The sequence below is a fragment of the Lagopus muta genome, chromosome 9 (genome assembly GCF_023343835.1).
Source record: "Lagopus muta isolate bLagMut1 chromosome 9, bLagMut1 primary, whole genome shotgun sequence".
NCBI lineage: Eukaryota > Metazoa > Chordata > Aves > Galliformes > Phasianidae > Lagopus > Lagopus muta.
Window position 1 is genome coordinate 8,645,873 of NC_064441.1, and position 15,277 is coordinate 8,661,149.

General features: G+C 49.5%; 1 protein-coding gene across 1 annotated transcript in view; it reads left to right on the top strand.

The window, feature by feature from the left end:
- PDE6D (phosphodiesterase 6D) overlaps positions 1 to 11,665 on the top strand; it is a 30,159-nt gene extending 18,494 nt beyond the window's left edge. Inside the window, exons 2-5 of the mRNA XM_048954647.1 lie at positions 6,209 to 6,297; positions 8,125 to 8,250; positions 9,048 to 9,153; positions 11,011 to 11,665. Coding sequence (XP_048810604.1) covers positions 6,209 to 6,297; positions 8,125 to 8,250; positions 9,048 to 9,153; positions 11,011 to 11,092 — 403 coding nt within the window. The 3' untranslated portion in view covers positions 11,093 to 11,665. The remainder of the gene's footprint in view (positions 1 to 6,208; positions 6,298 to 8,124; positions 8,251 to 9,047; positions 9,154 to 11,010) is intronic.
- The last annotated feature ends 3,612 nt before the right edge of the window (positions 11,666 to 15,277 follow it).

The window sequence follows — 15,277 nt, forward strand, 5'->3', positions numbered from 1 at the left end:
ACTGTGCTGCTGTTATCTGGGCCTTGGAACCGTGCTAGCACCTGGTTCTACAGGAAACAAAACCCATTTCTAGCAGTCACAGAGCTGACACACCAAGCAGCTTGCTCCCTCCAACAAGAGAACCAGTCCCATGAGATTCGCTTTGGGGTTATTCCCTCTTGAAACAGCACTTAGCTCCTTGCTCATGAGTGCTTTTTTTTTTCCTTTAGAGTTTGAGATCTCAAAGCCCACCTGTTTTCTTTTGGAGCTTAGGAGTGGTTTGCCTTCAGGCTGAGCTTCATCTCAGTGTGTCTGTAACTCTACACTTAAGTGTGAGCATCTGTTTCTTGCTCTTTTGGTTTGAAGAAGAGGAAAAGTCACTGAAGTGGAAGGCTGGCTAGGTGTGCAATATTGCTCTGTTTCTGAAGAAACAAAACGTGTTCTCCCTCTGGGTGTTCTCACCTGCCCATGCTGGACACTTTCTTCTCAGAGTTCCTAAACTCTGATTCTGATTCCTTTTGTTAGGGCATGTGAATACATCCAACAGTAAACAGGAGTGAACATGAGATGTGAGCCAACTGCGAGCAAACCCTGCGCCTTCTGTGCTGCGTGGTGTCACTGGGGTGCTGTGGAGTAGAGATGGCTGTTGTCCATTTGGATGAAAACAGTGAATAATAATTGTCTTACTGGACCAGAGTTGTTTGTAAGGCACAGATGTTAAACGGGATAGTCCACATACATGTTTTATTGGCAAATGTTGCGCATGATTTTGCTGCATTTCCAGGGTAGGCGGAATGAAATGGCTGTGTGTGTCTCCCATTTAATAGCACTGCAGCTGATCTGACTGCAGACTGATCTATGCTGCATTTGTAGGTATTGACAGTGTGCTGCAACACAAACCTCCTAATATATAATATCTCAGCAGCACTCAAATAGAAAACACATCCAGGCTGGGGACATGGCTCATCTGCAGGGATGGTACCCACGTGCAGAGTGTCTCTGTCAAGTTCTTACAGGAAGAGTGTGACATGTGGCAGTGAATACTGTTGCCTAACAGCAGGACCAACCTGACTGCCTTATAGGACCATTTCTGCCAAGTGATTTGAGATCTGTTTAATATAATAGGATGTCGCAGTATTCTGCACTAATAGCACAATTTTCTATTAAAATTAATGTAAGGTTGAGTAATGTGTACGAGTGTCTTTCCAAGTACAGGCCAAGCACAGCCTAATCCAGGACCAACTAATGTTGGATGAAAACATGTTGTGAAGATACAGGATGCATATAGACAGCATCTGCAAGCAAAGATGGAAGAGGGAATCCAGCAAAAAGGGAGGAGTAGCACAAAGTACACTTAGTATATGATACTGTGTTGATTTTTTTTTTTTGTTACAACGCTGCAGCTGTTAAGTATATCCCCTGATAACATAATTTGCTGTGAGATAACTGTGTTGCTGGGGATTTTTGCTGCATTTTGTCATTAATCAGTGGCTCTGCCTGGCTTCTGGTGCGCAGCAATTTGTTCTGCGCAGGAGACTTTAGAAGCAGCCTCTGGTTCAGTGAGTACTGGAGTGCCAAGAGTGCTTTGAAGGGATAATTGCCTTCCTCCCATCTGAGGATTTAATGGAGCACCTTTCCAGTCCCCAGCACCTGCATCTTCTGGAGAAGCACAGTAACCCCTATCTTGTGTGTCCCTCCTGGAAGGCTGGTGCATGAAAAATACCTGGGGGAGCTGTTGTGAGCACCATCCAACTCACCTGGAACTGGGAGGATGCTGCTGCTGTCTAAAAGCAGGAGAGGTGACAGTGCTGTGCCCCAGGGCTCCAGCAGTGTTGAGGAATGTGATTTGTTTGAGCCCTTCTGTTACTAGATGGAGTGGAGGGGCACCCGTTTGCTTCCTTCACATATGGTTTTACACTGAATTTCAGCCTTACCCTAGGAGGAGAGACTCCTGTTCTCTTAGCACGTTGCCAACATTTACACTTGTGGTTTATTCAACACTAAAGACATCTGCTTTTCTTCTGTGTGCAGTGAACTTTAAGTCCTGATTCCGCAGGGTATGTATGCACATGCTTAAACGTAAGCACACAATTAAGAGTTCTCTGAAAGAAGGATTTGGGAATTGTAATAAAAAGTGAGATTAGAGACTGTTAAGATTAGAGGACTAATGGCATCAGTGGAGTAGAAGCACAAGGATGTTCAGGTGGTCTGCTCTGTAATCCTGTCGTTTTGGTAGTTGTAGGTTGCATAATTTGTTTCGGTCCTTAATCCTCAGACTGGATTGAAACCTCTGAGTAAAGAGAATTCTTCTGGGAAAATGCAGCTGATAAAAATGCAAGCCCTAAAGGCTGATCCTCACTTATCTGTAGCATTCTTGAAAAGCAGCACGCTCTCCCACGTTAGGCAGTGTGTGGCTGTAGCTGTTCTGCACAGCAGCGTGAAACCAGGAGTGAAGGTTGAGCAGTTTGGATCTGAAGCTCCTCTGGGTCTGCAACAGAGGTGTAAGTCTGAATGGTTTCGGGCTTTCAGCTCTGCCTTCTCTTTGTCTTTTTGTCCTGTAGGACAGTCATTATTTCCAGTTGATTGTTGAGATCCCGTTTGCACCTGGCATGCAGTGAACTGTTCTGGATGCTGCATTTCTTGTACCAAAAAGAACTGGCAAAGATGATGAAAGACCTCATCCAGGGGCGGTTATGAACATTAAGCTTGCTTTTATTATGAGAGATAAGAGTGCAGCAGCTCCAAAGGTTTCAGAATGGTGTAGACAGCAAGGAACAGAATGAAAAATAGACCGGTTTGTAATGGGAGAAATGACACCCACTGTTCTCTGCAGCCTTTCAGATAGTCAAAAAGTGCTCAACATTACAGCATATAAATAATAATCTGGGAGATTGGGCCAGAACTCCTTTAACTCCGTATTTCTTTAATAATTAATTTTGCTTATACTCATCCCCTTCCTTCAAGGGGATTCTTAATTACCAGTGTGGTAATGCATGGGAATCTTTGCAATGCTAAAACGTTTAAAGATAAGTATGTATATTTTGACTTGTTTGAAGGAAACGATGTCTGTGACAGATAGGAAAGGGAAGGAATTTCTGCTCTGAGATCAGAGGCATTCAAGGCAACAGAAATTGCATTTAGAAATGCACGAACCATTTCCCTTCATCAGGCTAAGCAAAGTAGGTCTGTGAGGAAGTTAATTCATGTCAAGTATATAAAGCAAGTCAAATTCCAGCTACTACAAAGCTTTTATGTAAGACTTTGCTGACCCAATAGGTGGTGGAATATAAATAGACCAACAGTACTCCCTTCCTTCAGCTGTTCTACCTAATCCTTCCTTGTCTTCGGGATTGAAGAGTATTTGATCTCCGGAGTCTTAAATCAGACGTTGTTTCCTACATAAAATTGCCCAAAAGTCAGGAGAATGAACATGTAATGGCTGGGGAGTGTTCTTGTGATTTCAGAATAAGGAACAGAATTAAGGAGATACTACAGCTCTTCCTTTTTTTCTTCAGTACACCTTAAGTTCACAAAGCTGGACCTGCATGGCCCTGCAGTCGCTCTCTGTAGCTGCTCCCGCCAGGTGGCTTGGCACGAGCCTCTCCAAAAAGAGCAGCTGTGTTCAACCTGCACTCCTTTGCTCTCCCTTTCCAGCAGTACTGCAGATGCCCTCTTCGCCCTGCCCGCAGGTCTGTGCTGCAGCCCTGAAGATGGAGTGCTTTTTATTTTTAGTCACAACATCTCTCACGCTGGGACCGAAGAATCTTAAACCAATTAAACACATTAGAAGATAACTGTGTGTGTGGGTTTGCTTCAAGATCTCCATTTTCTTCACTCTGGGCTGTGTCCCAGCACCAGCCTTTCTGTCCGAGCTGACAGAAATAGTGTGATAAGCTGCTAGCTAAGTAAGCAGCGCAGCTGCAGCTTTGTCAGGTGTTCTTCTGCCAAAAAATCACTTGTGATGAGTTTTGCCTTTTTTTTTTTTTTTTAATTCCATTGCAGCTAAGTTTTATAAATGATTTCAGTTTTGACTTAGGAAATTGTCTGCAGATTTCTGTTTCTTTTAAAAGATTTATTTTTTTTGTAAAGAGCGAATCTCCTGCACTTGAAGCTCTTTTTGCAGTAGAAGAGTATTGTGTGTGTGTTTGAGAGTGATGATCTTTTCTTCCCTTTTAATGATGTTTAGTTACAGGGAAAAAAGAACTGGCTGAATGTATCAGAGAAGGCTCCGGGGAGACCTTGCTGCAGCCTTCCAGTCCTTGAGGGAGTTTATCAGCAGAAGGAAGAGCAACGTTTTACATGGCCTGATGGTGGCAGGACAAGGGGGAATGGCTTTAATCTCAAAGAGGGAAGATTTCAGTTAGATGTAAGGAGGAAATTCTTTACTCAGAGGACAGTGAGGTGCTGGTGCTGCTGCCCAGATCCATGGTTCCCCAGCCCTGGAGGTGCTCAGGGCCAGGTTGGAGGGGGCTTTGGCAACCTGGACTAATGAGAGCCCACACAGGGAGGAGGAACTGGGTGGTCCTTGAGGTCTCTCCCAGCCCAAGCCCTTCTACAATCTGCTGCTCAGGTTGGCACTGTTCAGCCTACAGCCAGACCTGGGAGCTCCTGCTTCCCACTGTTACTGATAGTTAACAAATAGCAAGGATATGCATCTGAAGGGGCTCATTTTTTAAATATAATGTGGGGTTTGAGTAATCAAGTGCCCAATTTACTGAATTACTGTACTGCTAATAGTCAAGTCTTTTTACATCGCGGGGTGTTGTGAAGATAAATGACTCTGTCAGTGAGATGCTCAGGTTGTCTCATTTGTTATTTTTCTCTCGTATGTGGCGTGTGATTGATGGCATACTGCTTTCTATGCAGATAGTTTCACCCTGGCTAGTTTTTGTGTTTGTGGGAAGATGTAATGTTTCTGATATCTTAAGTTACAGTTGAGGTGGTTCCTGCAGCTTGTGTTGGCTGGGGTCTTGGATTTTTCCAGCCAGCACCACACAACGTGCCCAGCCCCTGTGCAGGTTCTCCTGCCATGATACTGCTGCTCGTTTTCTCTCTGACTTGCTGCCTACAGCACAGTCTCCCTTGCTTTGGTACCTGGGGAGGGATTTCAACTTGTTAGCTTTCTGCCAGGAGATGAGGGCAGCATGTAGGACTCTACAGGGATGATGCTTTCCACCTTCTCCTTGTTTTCCTGTGGATCAAATGGCAGATAGTAAATACATTTTTTGGAGCAATTCAGGCTACATATGTATATACTATATACAGAGTGGGGGTGAAAGGTTGGAGAACAACATTACCCTGAAACACAGAACTTGCAGAAGCATCTGTTTCTTCCCAGGGGTTCCAGAAAGAAAATTGATCAATATAAAGAATCTCTGTGAGCCTATCCAGAAACTGTGTGTTAGAGAATGAAGTCAGTGCACAAATCTCCTCCCTGTGCCTCACTGAGGTGAGCAGCAGAGCAGGGGCTGTGATAGGGCCATAGGGCTGAGCGCTGTGTCCCTGTTCAGAAGAGCTTTGCAGGTGTGCAGGCACCTTACTTTGATGTGGAAATACCTGAGTGCTGTTACAGAGGAGATTTTTCCAGGGTAGGCTTAAGATCGTTGCTAATTATTCCTTTGAAAATGTGACTGTTTCATATTTGCCTGTACTTCAGTGCCTAATCCACTGATGCAGAGTGAAAAGTCTCTTTTCTCTTCACGCTCAGCGGCCGGAGAATTCCCACGAGTGCCAGTTACCAGGTCAACAGCAATGGAACAACCTTTGATATTCATATTCAGAAACTACAAAAGCTCAAGTGTGATCAGTGTTACTCTGTTTTTCTAATGTTTTTTAGGAAGCATTTCTTTCCTAGCATTTTTCAAATGCTGGAGAGGGGCATTTGTTTGTGTGGAATTATCTGTAATAGTTAGCAGTGTTTGTGCCTCTCTGCACCACAGTGACATTGCTTCTATCCTTTGGAAGTGGCAAAAATTGATAACTGAGTTTAACAAGCTTCAGTCTGAGTGGAAACTGAATCTGTGCCTCCACAGCTCTCATTGCATACATTCTGGTCAAGAGTTGGTTGCATTTATTTGCTCCGCGACTTTTTTCCTTGGCCTCCTGCAAACCAGAGGACATCACTGAAACTCAGGTGCAGTAGCCTGTATTAGAGCTGCACCAAGAATTCCAGGTGCTTCTGCATTTGGGGACATGGGTAGCTTGTTTTCCTTAATTGCTTCCCAACCAGAAACTGGATGAATCTTCGGGATGCAGAAACAGGGAAAATCCTCTGGCAAGGAACAGAAGATCTGTCTGTACCTGGAGTGGAGCACGAAGGTATGGCAGCACTGTGCATTTGGGGCTGGGTGCCAATGTGCCTCTTGGTCACCAGAACTGCTGGCGTGCTGTGCTTCGAGGGATATCTGGAACATGTGGAGAAGGATGGGAATGAATTGGTGTGTGGCAAAAGGGACAAGTTAAACAGTGTTAAGGCAGAACTTCGACTGCTCAAAGAATGAGCAGCTCACCTCCATCAGAGGAGCTTGGGGAATTAATTAAAGCATATTCTGGCGTGAGATTCATGTCCATTGTACAAGGAATTGGTCAGACCTTACACAGCCTGCAGTTCAGTCATCCATCTTCTAGGTAGGTGACTGCAAACTTGACGAGGTGCAGAGAACAGCTATTAGGAAAAGCCACTGGAAAGGTTAAGGGTGAGGGGATGGTTTTCCTTAGGACAAGAGAGGGGAAAAGCCATTCCCAAATAGCTTAGCAAGGAAAGAAGGCTGAGATGGATAGAGGTACAAAGGTAAAATGAGTTTAAAATAAGTAAATGAAAATGTTCTGCTCGATGTCATAAACATCAATTAAAATCTGTTAGGTCGGGGCTTTAAAGACTACACAGACCTACTTTTATTAAAGTAACCTTTTCTTTTGTAGTTTTACAATATTAAAGCAAACCTGCTCACCAAGAAATGTAATTACTGAACTGCAGAACAGTTTAATATGTCGCTTTACACTTAACTGCAGAGGGCAGTTTGTTCACAACGGGCTGCAGTCTGTACCTGTGAGGGCAGCAAAGAGTGGTGCTGTGCAGATTTCCAGGCTGAACAAAAGACAACAAAAAATCAGAGTGCTTTTAAATTCAAAACTTCCTTGGCACTTCCAGCTTCCTTTTTCATTTTCTTGTGGAGCTTTCCCTGGGATAGGATGGCAGCTCGCATTCCCTCACCCCTCCTGCTCTCTCGACTGGTCTCATATCAAGGTCCTACTCCATTAAGCTGTTTTACATTAGCTGGATTTGCCTGGGGTTTGATAGACTCTTACTTTTATTAAACAGCAGCCTGCTGTCTGCTCACGAACATTTGGGTAGGGTTTCCATTTAGGAACAGTTTGGCATATAAAATGCACACCAGCTGCATTCCATCCCTGCTTTATTTCTAATAAATTTACATGAAAAAAACATTTTCTGACACACAGGAAGGATTATGTACAACCACACCACTTACATACAGTGGGCTTTGGAGATTTGTAATATATTCTCCTGATTTGGACCTTTCAGCAAATGAATATCTGCTGCAAAGCATCCCCTCTCTCACCCCTTTGCCTGTAAAAAAGCCATATGAAATGCAGGTATGGTTTGCCACTGCTATCAGTGTCTCATTGCTGCAGAGCCCGGGTATCTTGGGTCACTGATTACTTTCTCTCTTGAACTGTCTCTTAAATTCTGAAACAGACTTTCCTGCCTGTGGCTGAAACTGCTGCTGGGCTGAGAAGCAGCTCTTTGTAGTTTGCTGGGGACGCGTGGTCTGAAAGGGAAGAAGTGAGAAAGACACTCGGTGTACAGAGCAGCCCCTGGGCTGCACAGTTCCTAAAGCAGAAGCTCAAGCTGCATCTCATGTTTTGGCTTGAAGAAGTGTGTGTGTGAGCAGTAGAGTCAGAGAGCAGGGCAGTTCTCCGGGCTGTGGGCAAGGTACTTCACCCGTCTGCATCTCAGGTTTCACTCCCACAAATGCAAGAGCAGAGCAGGGGGAGCCCTTTGTGTCTGTGTTTCTCCCGCTGCTGTGATCTTGTATGGCACCAATCAGTATTTCAGAGTGCACTGTGATAGCACCTGGGTTTGTTTTAGCGTGTCCAAATAATGCTTGTTTATCTGTTCCACAGCTCGAGTTCCTAAAAAAATCCTGAAATGCAAAGCAGTGTCTCGGGAGTTAAACTTTTCCTCAGCAGAACAAATGGAAAAATTCCGACTGGAACAGAAAGTGTATTTCAAAGGGCAGTGTTTAGAAGGTGGGCATCTGCAGTGCGGGGAGGGATCCCAGGGTGGGGGATCAGAGGAGCTCAAGTGGGTCGAACGCAGACATTGTAATTTTTCTGAGTAACCCTGAAGCATTCATCCTATCAGGACTAATGGGCCGCAGCATTAGGGATGGCATTTCATAAGTGTATTAACACTTTGTTATGTAAGCCAAAAATCTGGGTAATGACGCCGCGGGGCACAAATCCACCAGGCTGCCTGAGGCTGGGAACCAGGTTATTTCGGTGGCAGCCGTGGTGGGCACTCGTGCATCTTCCTCAGCAGCACCTCTTGCTGCCTGGAACCAGGCTGCAGGCTGGGCCGCAGAAGCTCTGCTTTACTTTGGGGACAGCAGTGCCACTGCCTGTTGTCTGCGTGCCTCCACGCAGCACAGCTCCTCTCATCTCCCTCAGTGCAGCACCAGTCTTAATCTGGGAGGAGGAGGGGCAGATAAACATCGACCTCCTTGTCTTTGGGGTAATGCTTGGTCTGAAGGGACCTGGGGGGCGGCTGCAAGAAGGGAATGTGGTTTCCCTGTTCCTCGATAGGTGTGATGGAATTTCCACTGAAGGCCTTTATCATTTCTGTCAGCTATTACAGAAAGGAGTATCAGCAGTAAGAGGAGGGCAGGGTTTGGTGCAGCACCAAGTAATTTAAATGTAAAACGTTGGCAGTAGAGTTAGGATGGTTTAGGGAGTCCCCCAGCCTGTCAGGTGAAAGGCAAAAGAACAGTTCGTTATTTTATTTGTAATTCTTTCCAATGCCTCTGAATCTTGTTTTCACTTTGCAGAATGGTTCTTTGAATTTGGTTTTGTGATTCCTAACTCCACAAACACTTGGCAGTCCTTGATAGAGGCAGCACCTGAATCACAGATGATGTCAGCTAACGTTTTAACGTGAGTGCCTTGGGCTTATGGAATCTGAGAGCAGCTGTGACATTTCCCTGGGGGCCACGGTGGGAATGGAGAGGGAGCTGCTACCAACTGAGTCACCCTCACTGCTGTTAGTCACCGAGAGACAAAAGGGGCTAAGCCAACCTCGTTACCTTTGGTCCCATAGGTCCAATCTGCATTAATATAGCAATAAAAGTGTGGAGAAACTGGAACCGATCCCTCATTAGAGCTGCTTTCATATTTTGAAAGGTGATCTGCAAAAGGGCTTTAAAGTGCTTTACAACTTAGTGCTCCTTACATCCACGTGGGCCCATAAAATAAAAAGCTGTTTGGGCCATTCTCAGACACAGCTATTGGTGAGTGAATGGGAGCTGCTCTAATGCCTGTTTCATCACTACCATTTTCCAGCCTTTGTGTCTTATACACTGGAGTATAAACCAGACATTTACTCACATGGAGTCGTATCAGGGGATAAAACACCTTTCCTGCAGTCCATAATGGGACTCACACGCTTTCCTCATAAACCCCCAGTCCTTGTCAGTCTGCACGTCGACTTCTGAGTAGGTCAGAACAGCTCGTGCTGGGCTCTGCTCTGAGCAGGAACAGCAGGGCACAAGCTTTGTTTGGATGAAGGAAAAGGCTCCTAGAGGAAAGCCCCAGGGAAGCTGTAATCGCTGACAAAGGACCTCCCTCCCTGCTGCTGCTGATGCGGTGCTGGATGGGTGCTGGCAAGCGCACAAGGAGCAGATTGCCAGCAGAGACAGAAGGCTGTGGGAATCCTCGTGCCAACACGAGGCAGATAGGGAGCAGCTAGTCTCGCTGCAAGGTCGCCGTGTCCTCTGGAAGACCTCCCTCTCCTGCATTTTCCCTCTCGTTCCATCTGGAGGAAAGCCAGTCACATAGAGAAGGCGCTGGGATGGGAACCACCAGCACTGCTTTCTATGCGCAGCACGTCCCACAGAGATGGCGGGCTCACGAGGCACCGTTAGCATTAGGTTGGTGCTTCCTGGCACGGCCTGCTCAGAAGTTTGTAGGTGCCACACATGCCCTTGGCTCACAGAACTGGTGGCTCCTGGTCTGTACAGGTGGCACCAGTTTAAGAATAAAGAGAAACATCAGACAGTTGGCACTGCCTGCCTCAGGACACCACGTTGTTTGCATGACTTGGGTTCTGAGGGTCCAGTTCTCAACTGACACTGAGAGTTTTCCAGTGTCCTGTTCTTTCCCTGAGTCTGTCCGCTCGCAGTGGGCAGTGTTTCTCTCCTCAAGTTGTTCTGCAAGAGAATAGTTGGCCCAAGCAGATCCAAACGTGCTTTGTGGCCCAAAAAACTCAGCTTTGTTCTTTTTCAGCTGCTAAGACATGGAGGGCCCCTCTCCTCCCGATACTCCTGAACACTCCGTGTTTGTCTCAGTGCTTTTTGCCACACCCAAGTCTAAATTACCAGTGCAGTTTATGTAAACTGTGCTCATATATTTGTGTTAAAGCATGTCTTGGGGGAAACGGCGTGTTAAGTTGGTTGTAGTCCCTTGCTCAGCACTAGAAGCCAGCGTATCAAAATGAAATTGCATTGCTTTTCAGATTCACTGAAGAGAAGGGGGCAGGAGGTGGCAGTGAGCCTGCGTGGGGCTGAGCCCAGGAGGGGGGCAGCACTGCAGGGGTGGTGGGAGCTGCTCCACATGGGAGTGAGGTGGGGAGGTGCTTCAGCCCCAGTGAGCACAGGGCTGGGACGCAGCACTGCCTGCACCTGGCTCTGAGCTCTTGCTGGTGGAGCAGGGGCAGACATCAGCACAGAAAGGAGCAGTTGGTTTCTGCTGTGCATTCTGCTAACGCCTCTTCTTTCTCCTCTTTTCCCTCCGCAGTGGTAATGTTATTATAGAAACCAAATTCTATGACGACGACCTTCTTGTAAGCACTTCCAGAGTCAGACTTTTCTACGTTTGAGATGGGGCTTTTTGGAGCTGTTTTAGTTTTCCTCCATGCAGTTCTTGGTGCAGAACCTCCTGACTATCCAGTGGAAGACACTCCTGTAGGCGGTGACCCTGGGAACCACCTCTACGTGGGTTGTGACCTTTGCCCATCGGTTGTTTTGCTTTCTTCTCTGACCAGACCCGACCAAACCCTCAGAGACAGCACCATCTGCTCAGCGCTGCGTTGGGGAACAGAGGCTGTCTCTGAAAATGGGCCAACGGTGGTCGTGCAGAACCAATACTGTAAATTATGTTAGTTTCCTCCTTTGTACTTCTATGGATCCTGTTAGAAAACTTCCCATTCCACTCACACCACACTCAGTGCGTTTCCTTTTTGAGGGGATTAAGTTCACCTTTTCATTTTCTCATGTTGTAGGTTTTTCTCCTTTCACTGGATTTCTGTGTAACTGGTCCACGCTTCCTCTAACCCTGAACTTGTAAAATAGACTGTGATATTACCTAATGTAATTAAAACAAATTTCTCAATTAAAACATTCCTACCGTCCAAAGCAGGGAAGCGGCGCTGATTCTGTGTTCTTTCTGTTACAGCAGTGCCTGGCAGCACACGCTGTGACCACTCACCAGCAGCAGAACGGGGCTCTGCAGTTCTGGCCAGTGTGACTGTTGGGCAGAGCTTATCTGCAGCCTGTGCTGACAAACACCACTTTGTGATCAGTCGATGCCTTGCTCGGCCCAGCCTGTGCTCAGGCTTGAGATCTGCAGGAGAGATGCAGGGACTCGATCCCAAATTCCGCCATTCAGCCTGTGGGTGGGAGGTAAAAGCCCAGTTCTTCTGGCTGAGTTGAAGCGGGGTCAGCAATCGCTATGAGAAGAGCATTACTGCTGGTACGTAGCAGCTCTCTCGTGACGCCTCCCTGAAGGGTGACATCCTGCTGCCAAAGAGGAGAGGCAAAAGGGATCAAAATAATAAAAACGTGTTAATGAAAGGTTGTGAGCGGGTTCCTCCGAGTGCCATCCTGCTGTCATCCAGTGCTGCAGCACTGCCGCCCTCCAGTGGCTCCGTGGGAAGCAGCTCGCGGCTGCTGCTGCCCTGCCATCAACCCATCCCTCCTCCCCAGTGCCTCCCTCCCCTCTGCCCGTTCCTGGGACCTCAAATCGGCAGCAGAGGGAGACGTGGGATTGGAAGAGAGCAGAGCGGAGCTCTGGAATAGGCACGGAGAGGCCCACAGACCGGCGGGCATCCGCTGAGCTGCTGGGATGGGTTTTGGCCGTCATGCTGTGAGCTGCAACCCAGAGCATGGGCAACGGATGTCCTTTGTCCTCCCCAGCTCAGGGCAGCTGATGCCATCAGAGCATCGTGATGCTGTCCTTACCTGTGGGGATACCCCAAGCACAGCCATTGCTCACATCACCGCTGCCCAGTGACCCCTGTGTGAAGGGAAAGAGATGGAAAGTGACAGCGCTTCCTCCTCTTTATCTCAAACAAAGCTCCCACTTGGAAACTCGCAGCACCTGCAGGTAAGGATGCACCCACACTTGAGAGTGGCTGCACAGCTGTGGGGGCACCTTGAGGGGGGCCAGGATCCAAGGAGCAGCCCCTCACCGCACACACAGAGCCCTTCCACAACTCAAACCCAGCTGCAGCCCAAGCATCCCAGCGCTGTCTGCAGCCATCAGCATCCAACCTGGAGGGGGAACCGGCCGGGTTCAGCAACAGCAGCAGCAGCCGCCAGGCGGGCAATGCCAGCCGCCGGCGCCGGCTTTCCTCGGCTCATTGCTCGCCGCTGGGGTTGGTTTGGCTGCCAAAGCTCCCGTGGAGGAGGCGAGAGCCTTCCGGCCGCCGGCACGCACACGGCGGTTGTTGCTGTGGGTGCCGCGGGGCAGGGAACGTGCCGGAGAGGAGGCTCCCCACGTGGCAGGGCTGCGGGGCGAAGGCAGCGGGAGGAGGGCGACGCACGGCGGGCTCCGGGCTGCAGGCAGCTCGGTTTCGGGGTCGTCGCACCCACAAAGGCACGGGTATGGCTTACGGCCCGTTAATTGCCCATAGATCCGCTGTTCGTCGGGATCTCTTCCCCACGCTGCACCCAGGCGTTCGGAGCGAGGAGCCGGCTCCTTCCCCACGCGTTCCGCCTGCCCAGCTGCTGCCTCAGGGCTTTCAGCTCCTGGCATTCTGCCGCAGAGCTGCCCTGCCCAATAACGCACGGATGGGCAAGCAGAGCCTCCCTAATGCGGTTAATTGTCTGATTCAGAGAGTTATGGGTGAACAAAAGGCACACAAACAGCCCAGGGCCGTGTTACGCTCAGTGCTTGCTTTGCTACTCTTACCCTCTGTGGCAGCTGGCACAGGCTTTTGGGTCGCTCTGTCTTCTTTCAAGGCAGTGAAATCCAGCTCCTGAGTGGTCTGTGGGAAGAGCCAGCAACGCTGTGTATCGTTTGGGCACAGGGCTGTCAAGTAACTTGGTGCAGTTCAGCAGCCAAAGACCTTGCTTTCAACCCAGCGTGCCCAAACTCCACCTGAAGGCAGCCTCCAACTGCTGGAGGTCAGGTAGGACTTGGGCGCAACCCGTGTTGGGGCTCAGCGCTCACACGGGCAGGGTGCAAGATTCTGCCCCGGCACTGGGGATGTCTGCACCCCTTGTGCATCCCAGCACCCTTGCAGGGGTCTCCAAGCACAGAGCAGGGGCATCCAGTGGCACCAAGTCCCCTCCTGGCTGGCAGACACCCCATAGGGTGCTAAAGATGCCTGGTGTGGGATTTAAACAGGAAAAACCCGTGGTTCTGGTGCTTCCATCAGCGGGACGTGGCCATACCAAGCACTCACCTGTCCTGGTCCTCAGCTCATTGGCACAGAGCTGCCCACACCCCCGGATTCCCATTGTGTCATCCTCAGCAGCACAGCCCCAGCGTGACCCAAGGGACACCATCCAGCATGCCCTGTCCCCACGGTGCTGCAGTAATTTCCGTGGGAGCTCCAGGGTGTCCGGCTTCCCCGGGCAGCAGCACTAGATGGTGCTGCAACACTGCAATAAACACAACAGCATTTCCCCAGACTGTGCAATGTTCACACAGTGCTGGTGGCCGAGGGCTGTACCTCACCGTGCACTGGGGTGGCACTGCGGCCAGGAGCCTGGGACAGACAGCAGGGGGACTGCCATCCATGCCAGGTAGGCTATGGGTCACCCCGGGGAGGGACGTGCCCCACACTCTGCCCTCGTGCTGGGCAGGATGGAAGCAGAGCCCATCACAGCCCATCAGGCATCGGCACAGCAGCCTTGGGACAGCGGCTGTCCCCCATCGTGGGGCTACAGGGGGATTTGCAGCAGGGTTTGGTTCTGCAGGGGTAGCATATGCTGTGGGTTATGCTCCTCAGGGACATGCTCCAGCCCTGCACCCAGCTCACTTGTTTAGGGCATGAGGGCATCACCCTGCCCACCTCTTTGCCTCATGGAACGGGGCCATGACTCTCCTGGGGGCACACAGAGCCCAGGGAGCCGCAGCACTCCCTGTATGTTTGAGAGGATGAGCTCAGCTCCAGCTGAGCACAGGGGAGCAGCTATGGGCACCGGGAGGGGGAGCATCAGGGGAACATATCTTGCTGGGTTGCTGAAGGATCATGGCCAGGCAGGAAGAGGCCACAGTGGGGGCAGGAGAAAGGCTGTCACACTCAGAAGGGCACAAGGATGAGACAGGGACCAGACCCCCTCTGCTGGCTCTTCAGCATGGGCTGGGCTCTCCTGCCTGTACGCCATTTTCAAGGTACATCTTTGCTAATTGGGATGGACCAGGACCAAAGACAGCCCCAGACGTCAGCCCCCTCCAAGGGGCTGCTTTACAGGTGCAGCTCACACTCAGGCCAGGCAACATGAAGGAACAGCTCTGCATGTTGACGTGTGCCAGCAACACCCCCAAAACCCCCGCCTGGTTTGGTGACCTTGAGCAAGTCATGCTGGAGTCTGCCCCATTCATCTGAGCCAGAGCAGATGCCCGTAATGCATTGGCCCCGGACACAGACAGCACCAGACCTCAGCCCACATCCATCCAGCCCAAGCTCTGCAATCCCACGGGCTCTGTGCCAAACCCCCGGGTGCTCCACAGAGGTTCTCAAGATGCAGCAAGAGGAGGTCAGAAGGTCTGGATGAGGCGGAACGGTGGCACCCAGGAGGAGCAGACGGAGCAGGCTCTGACCTGCAATGGGCAC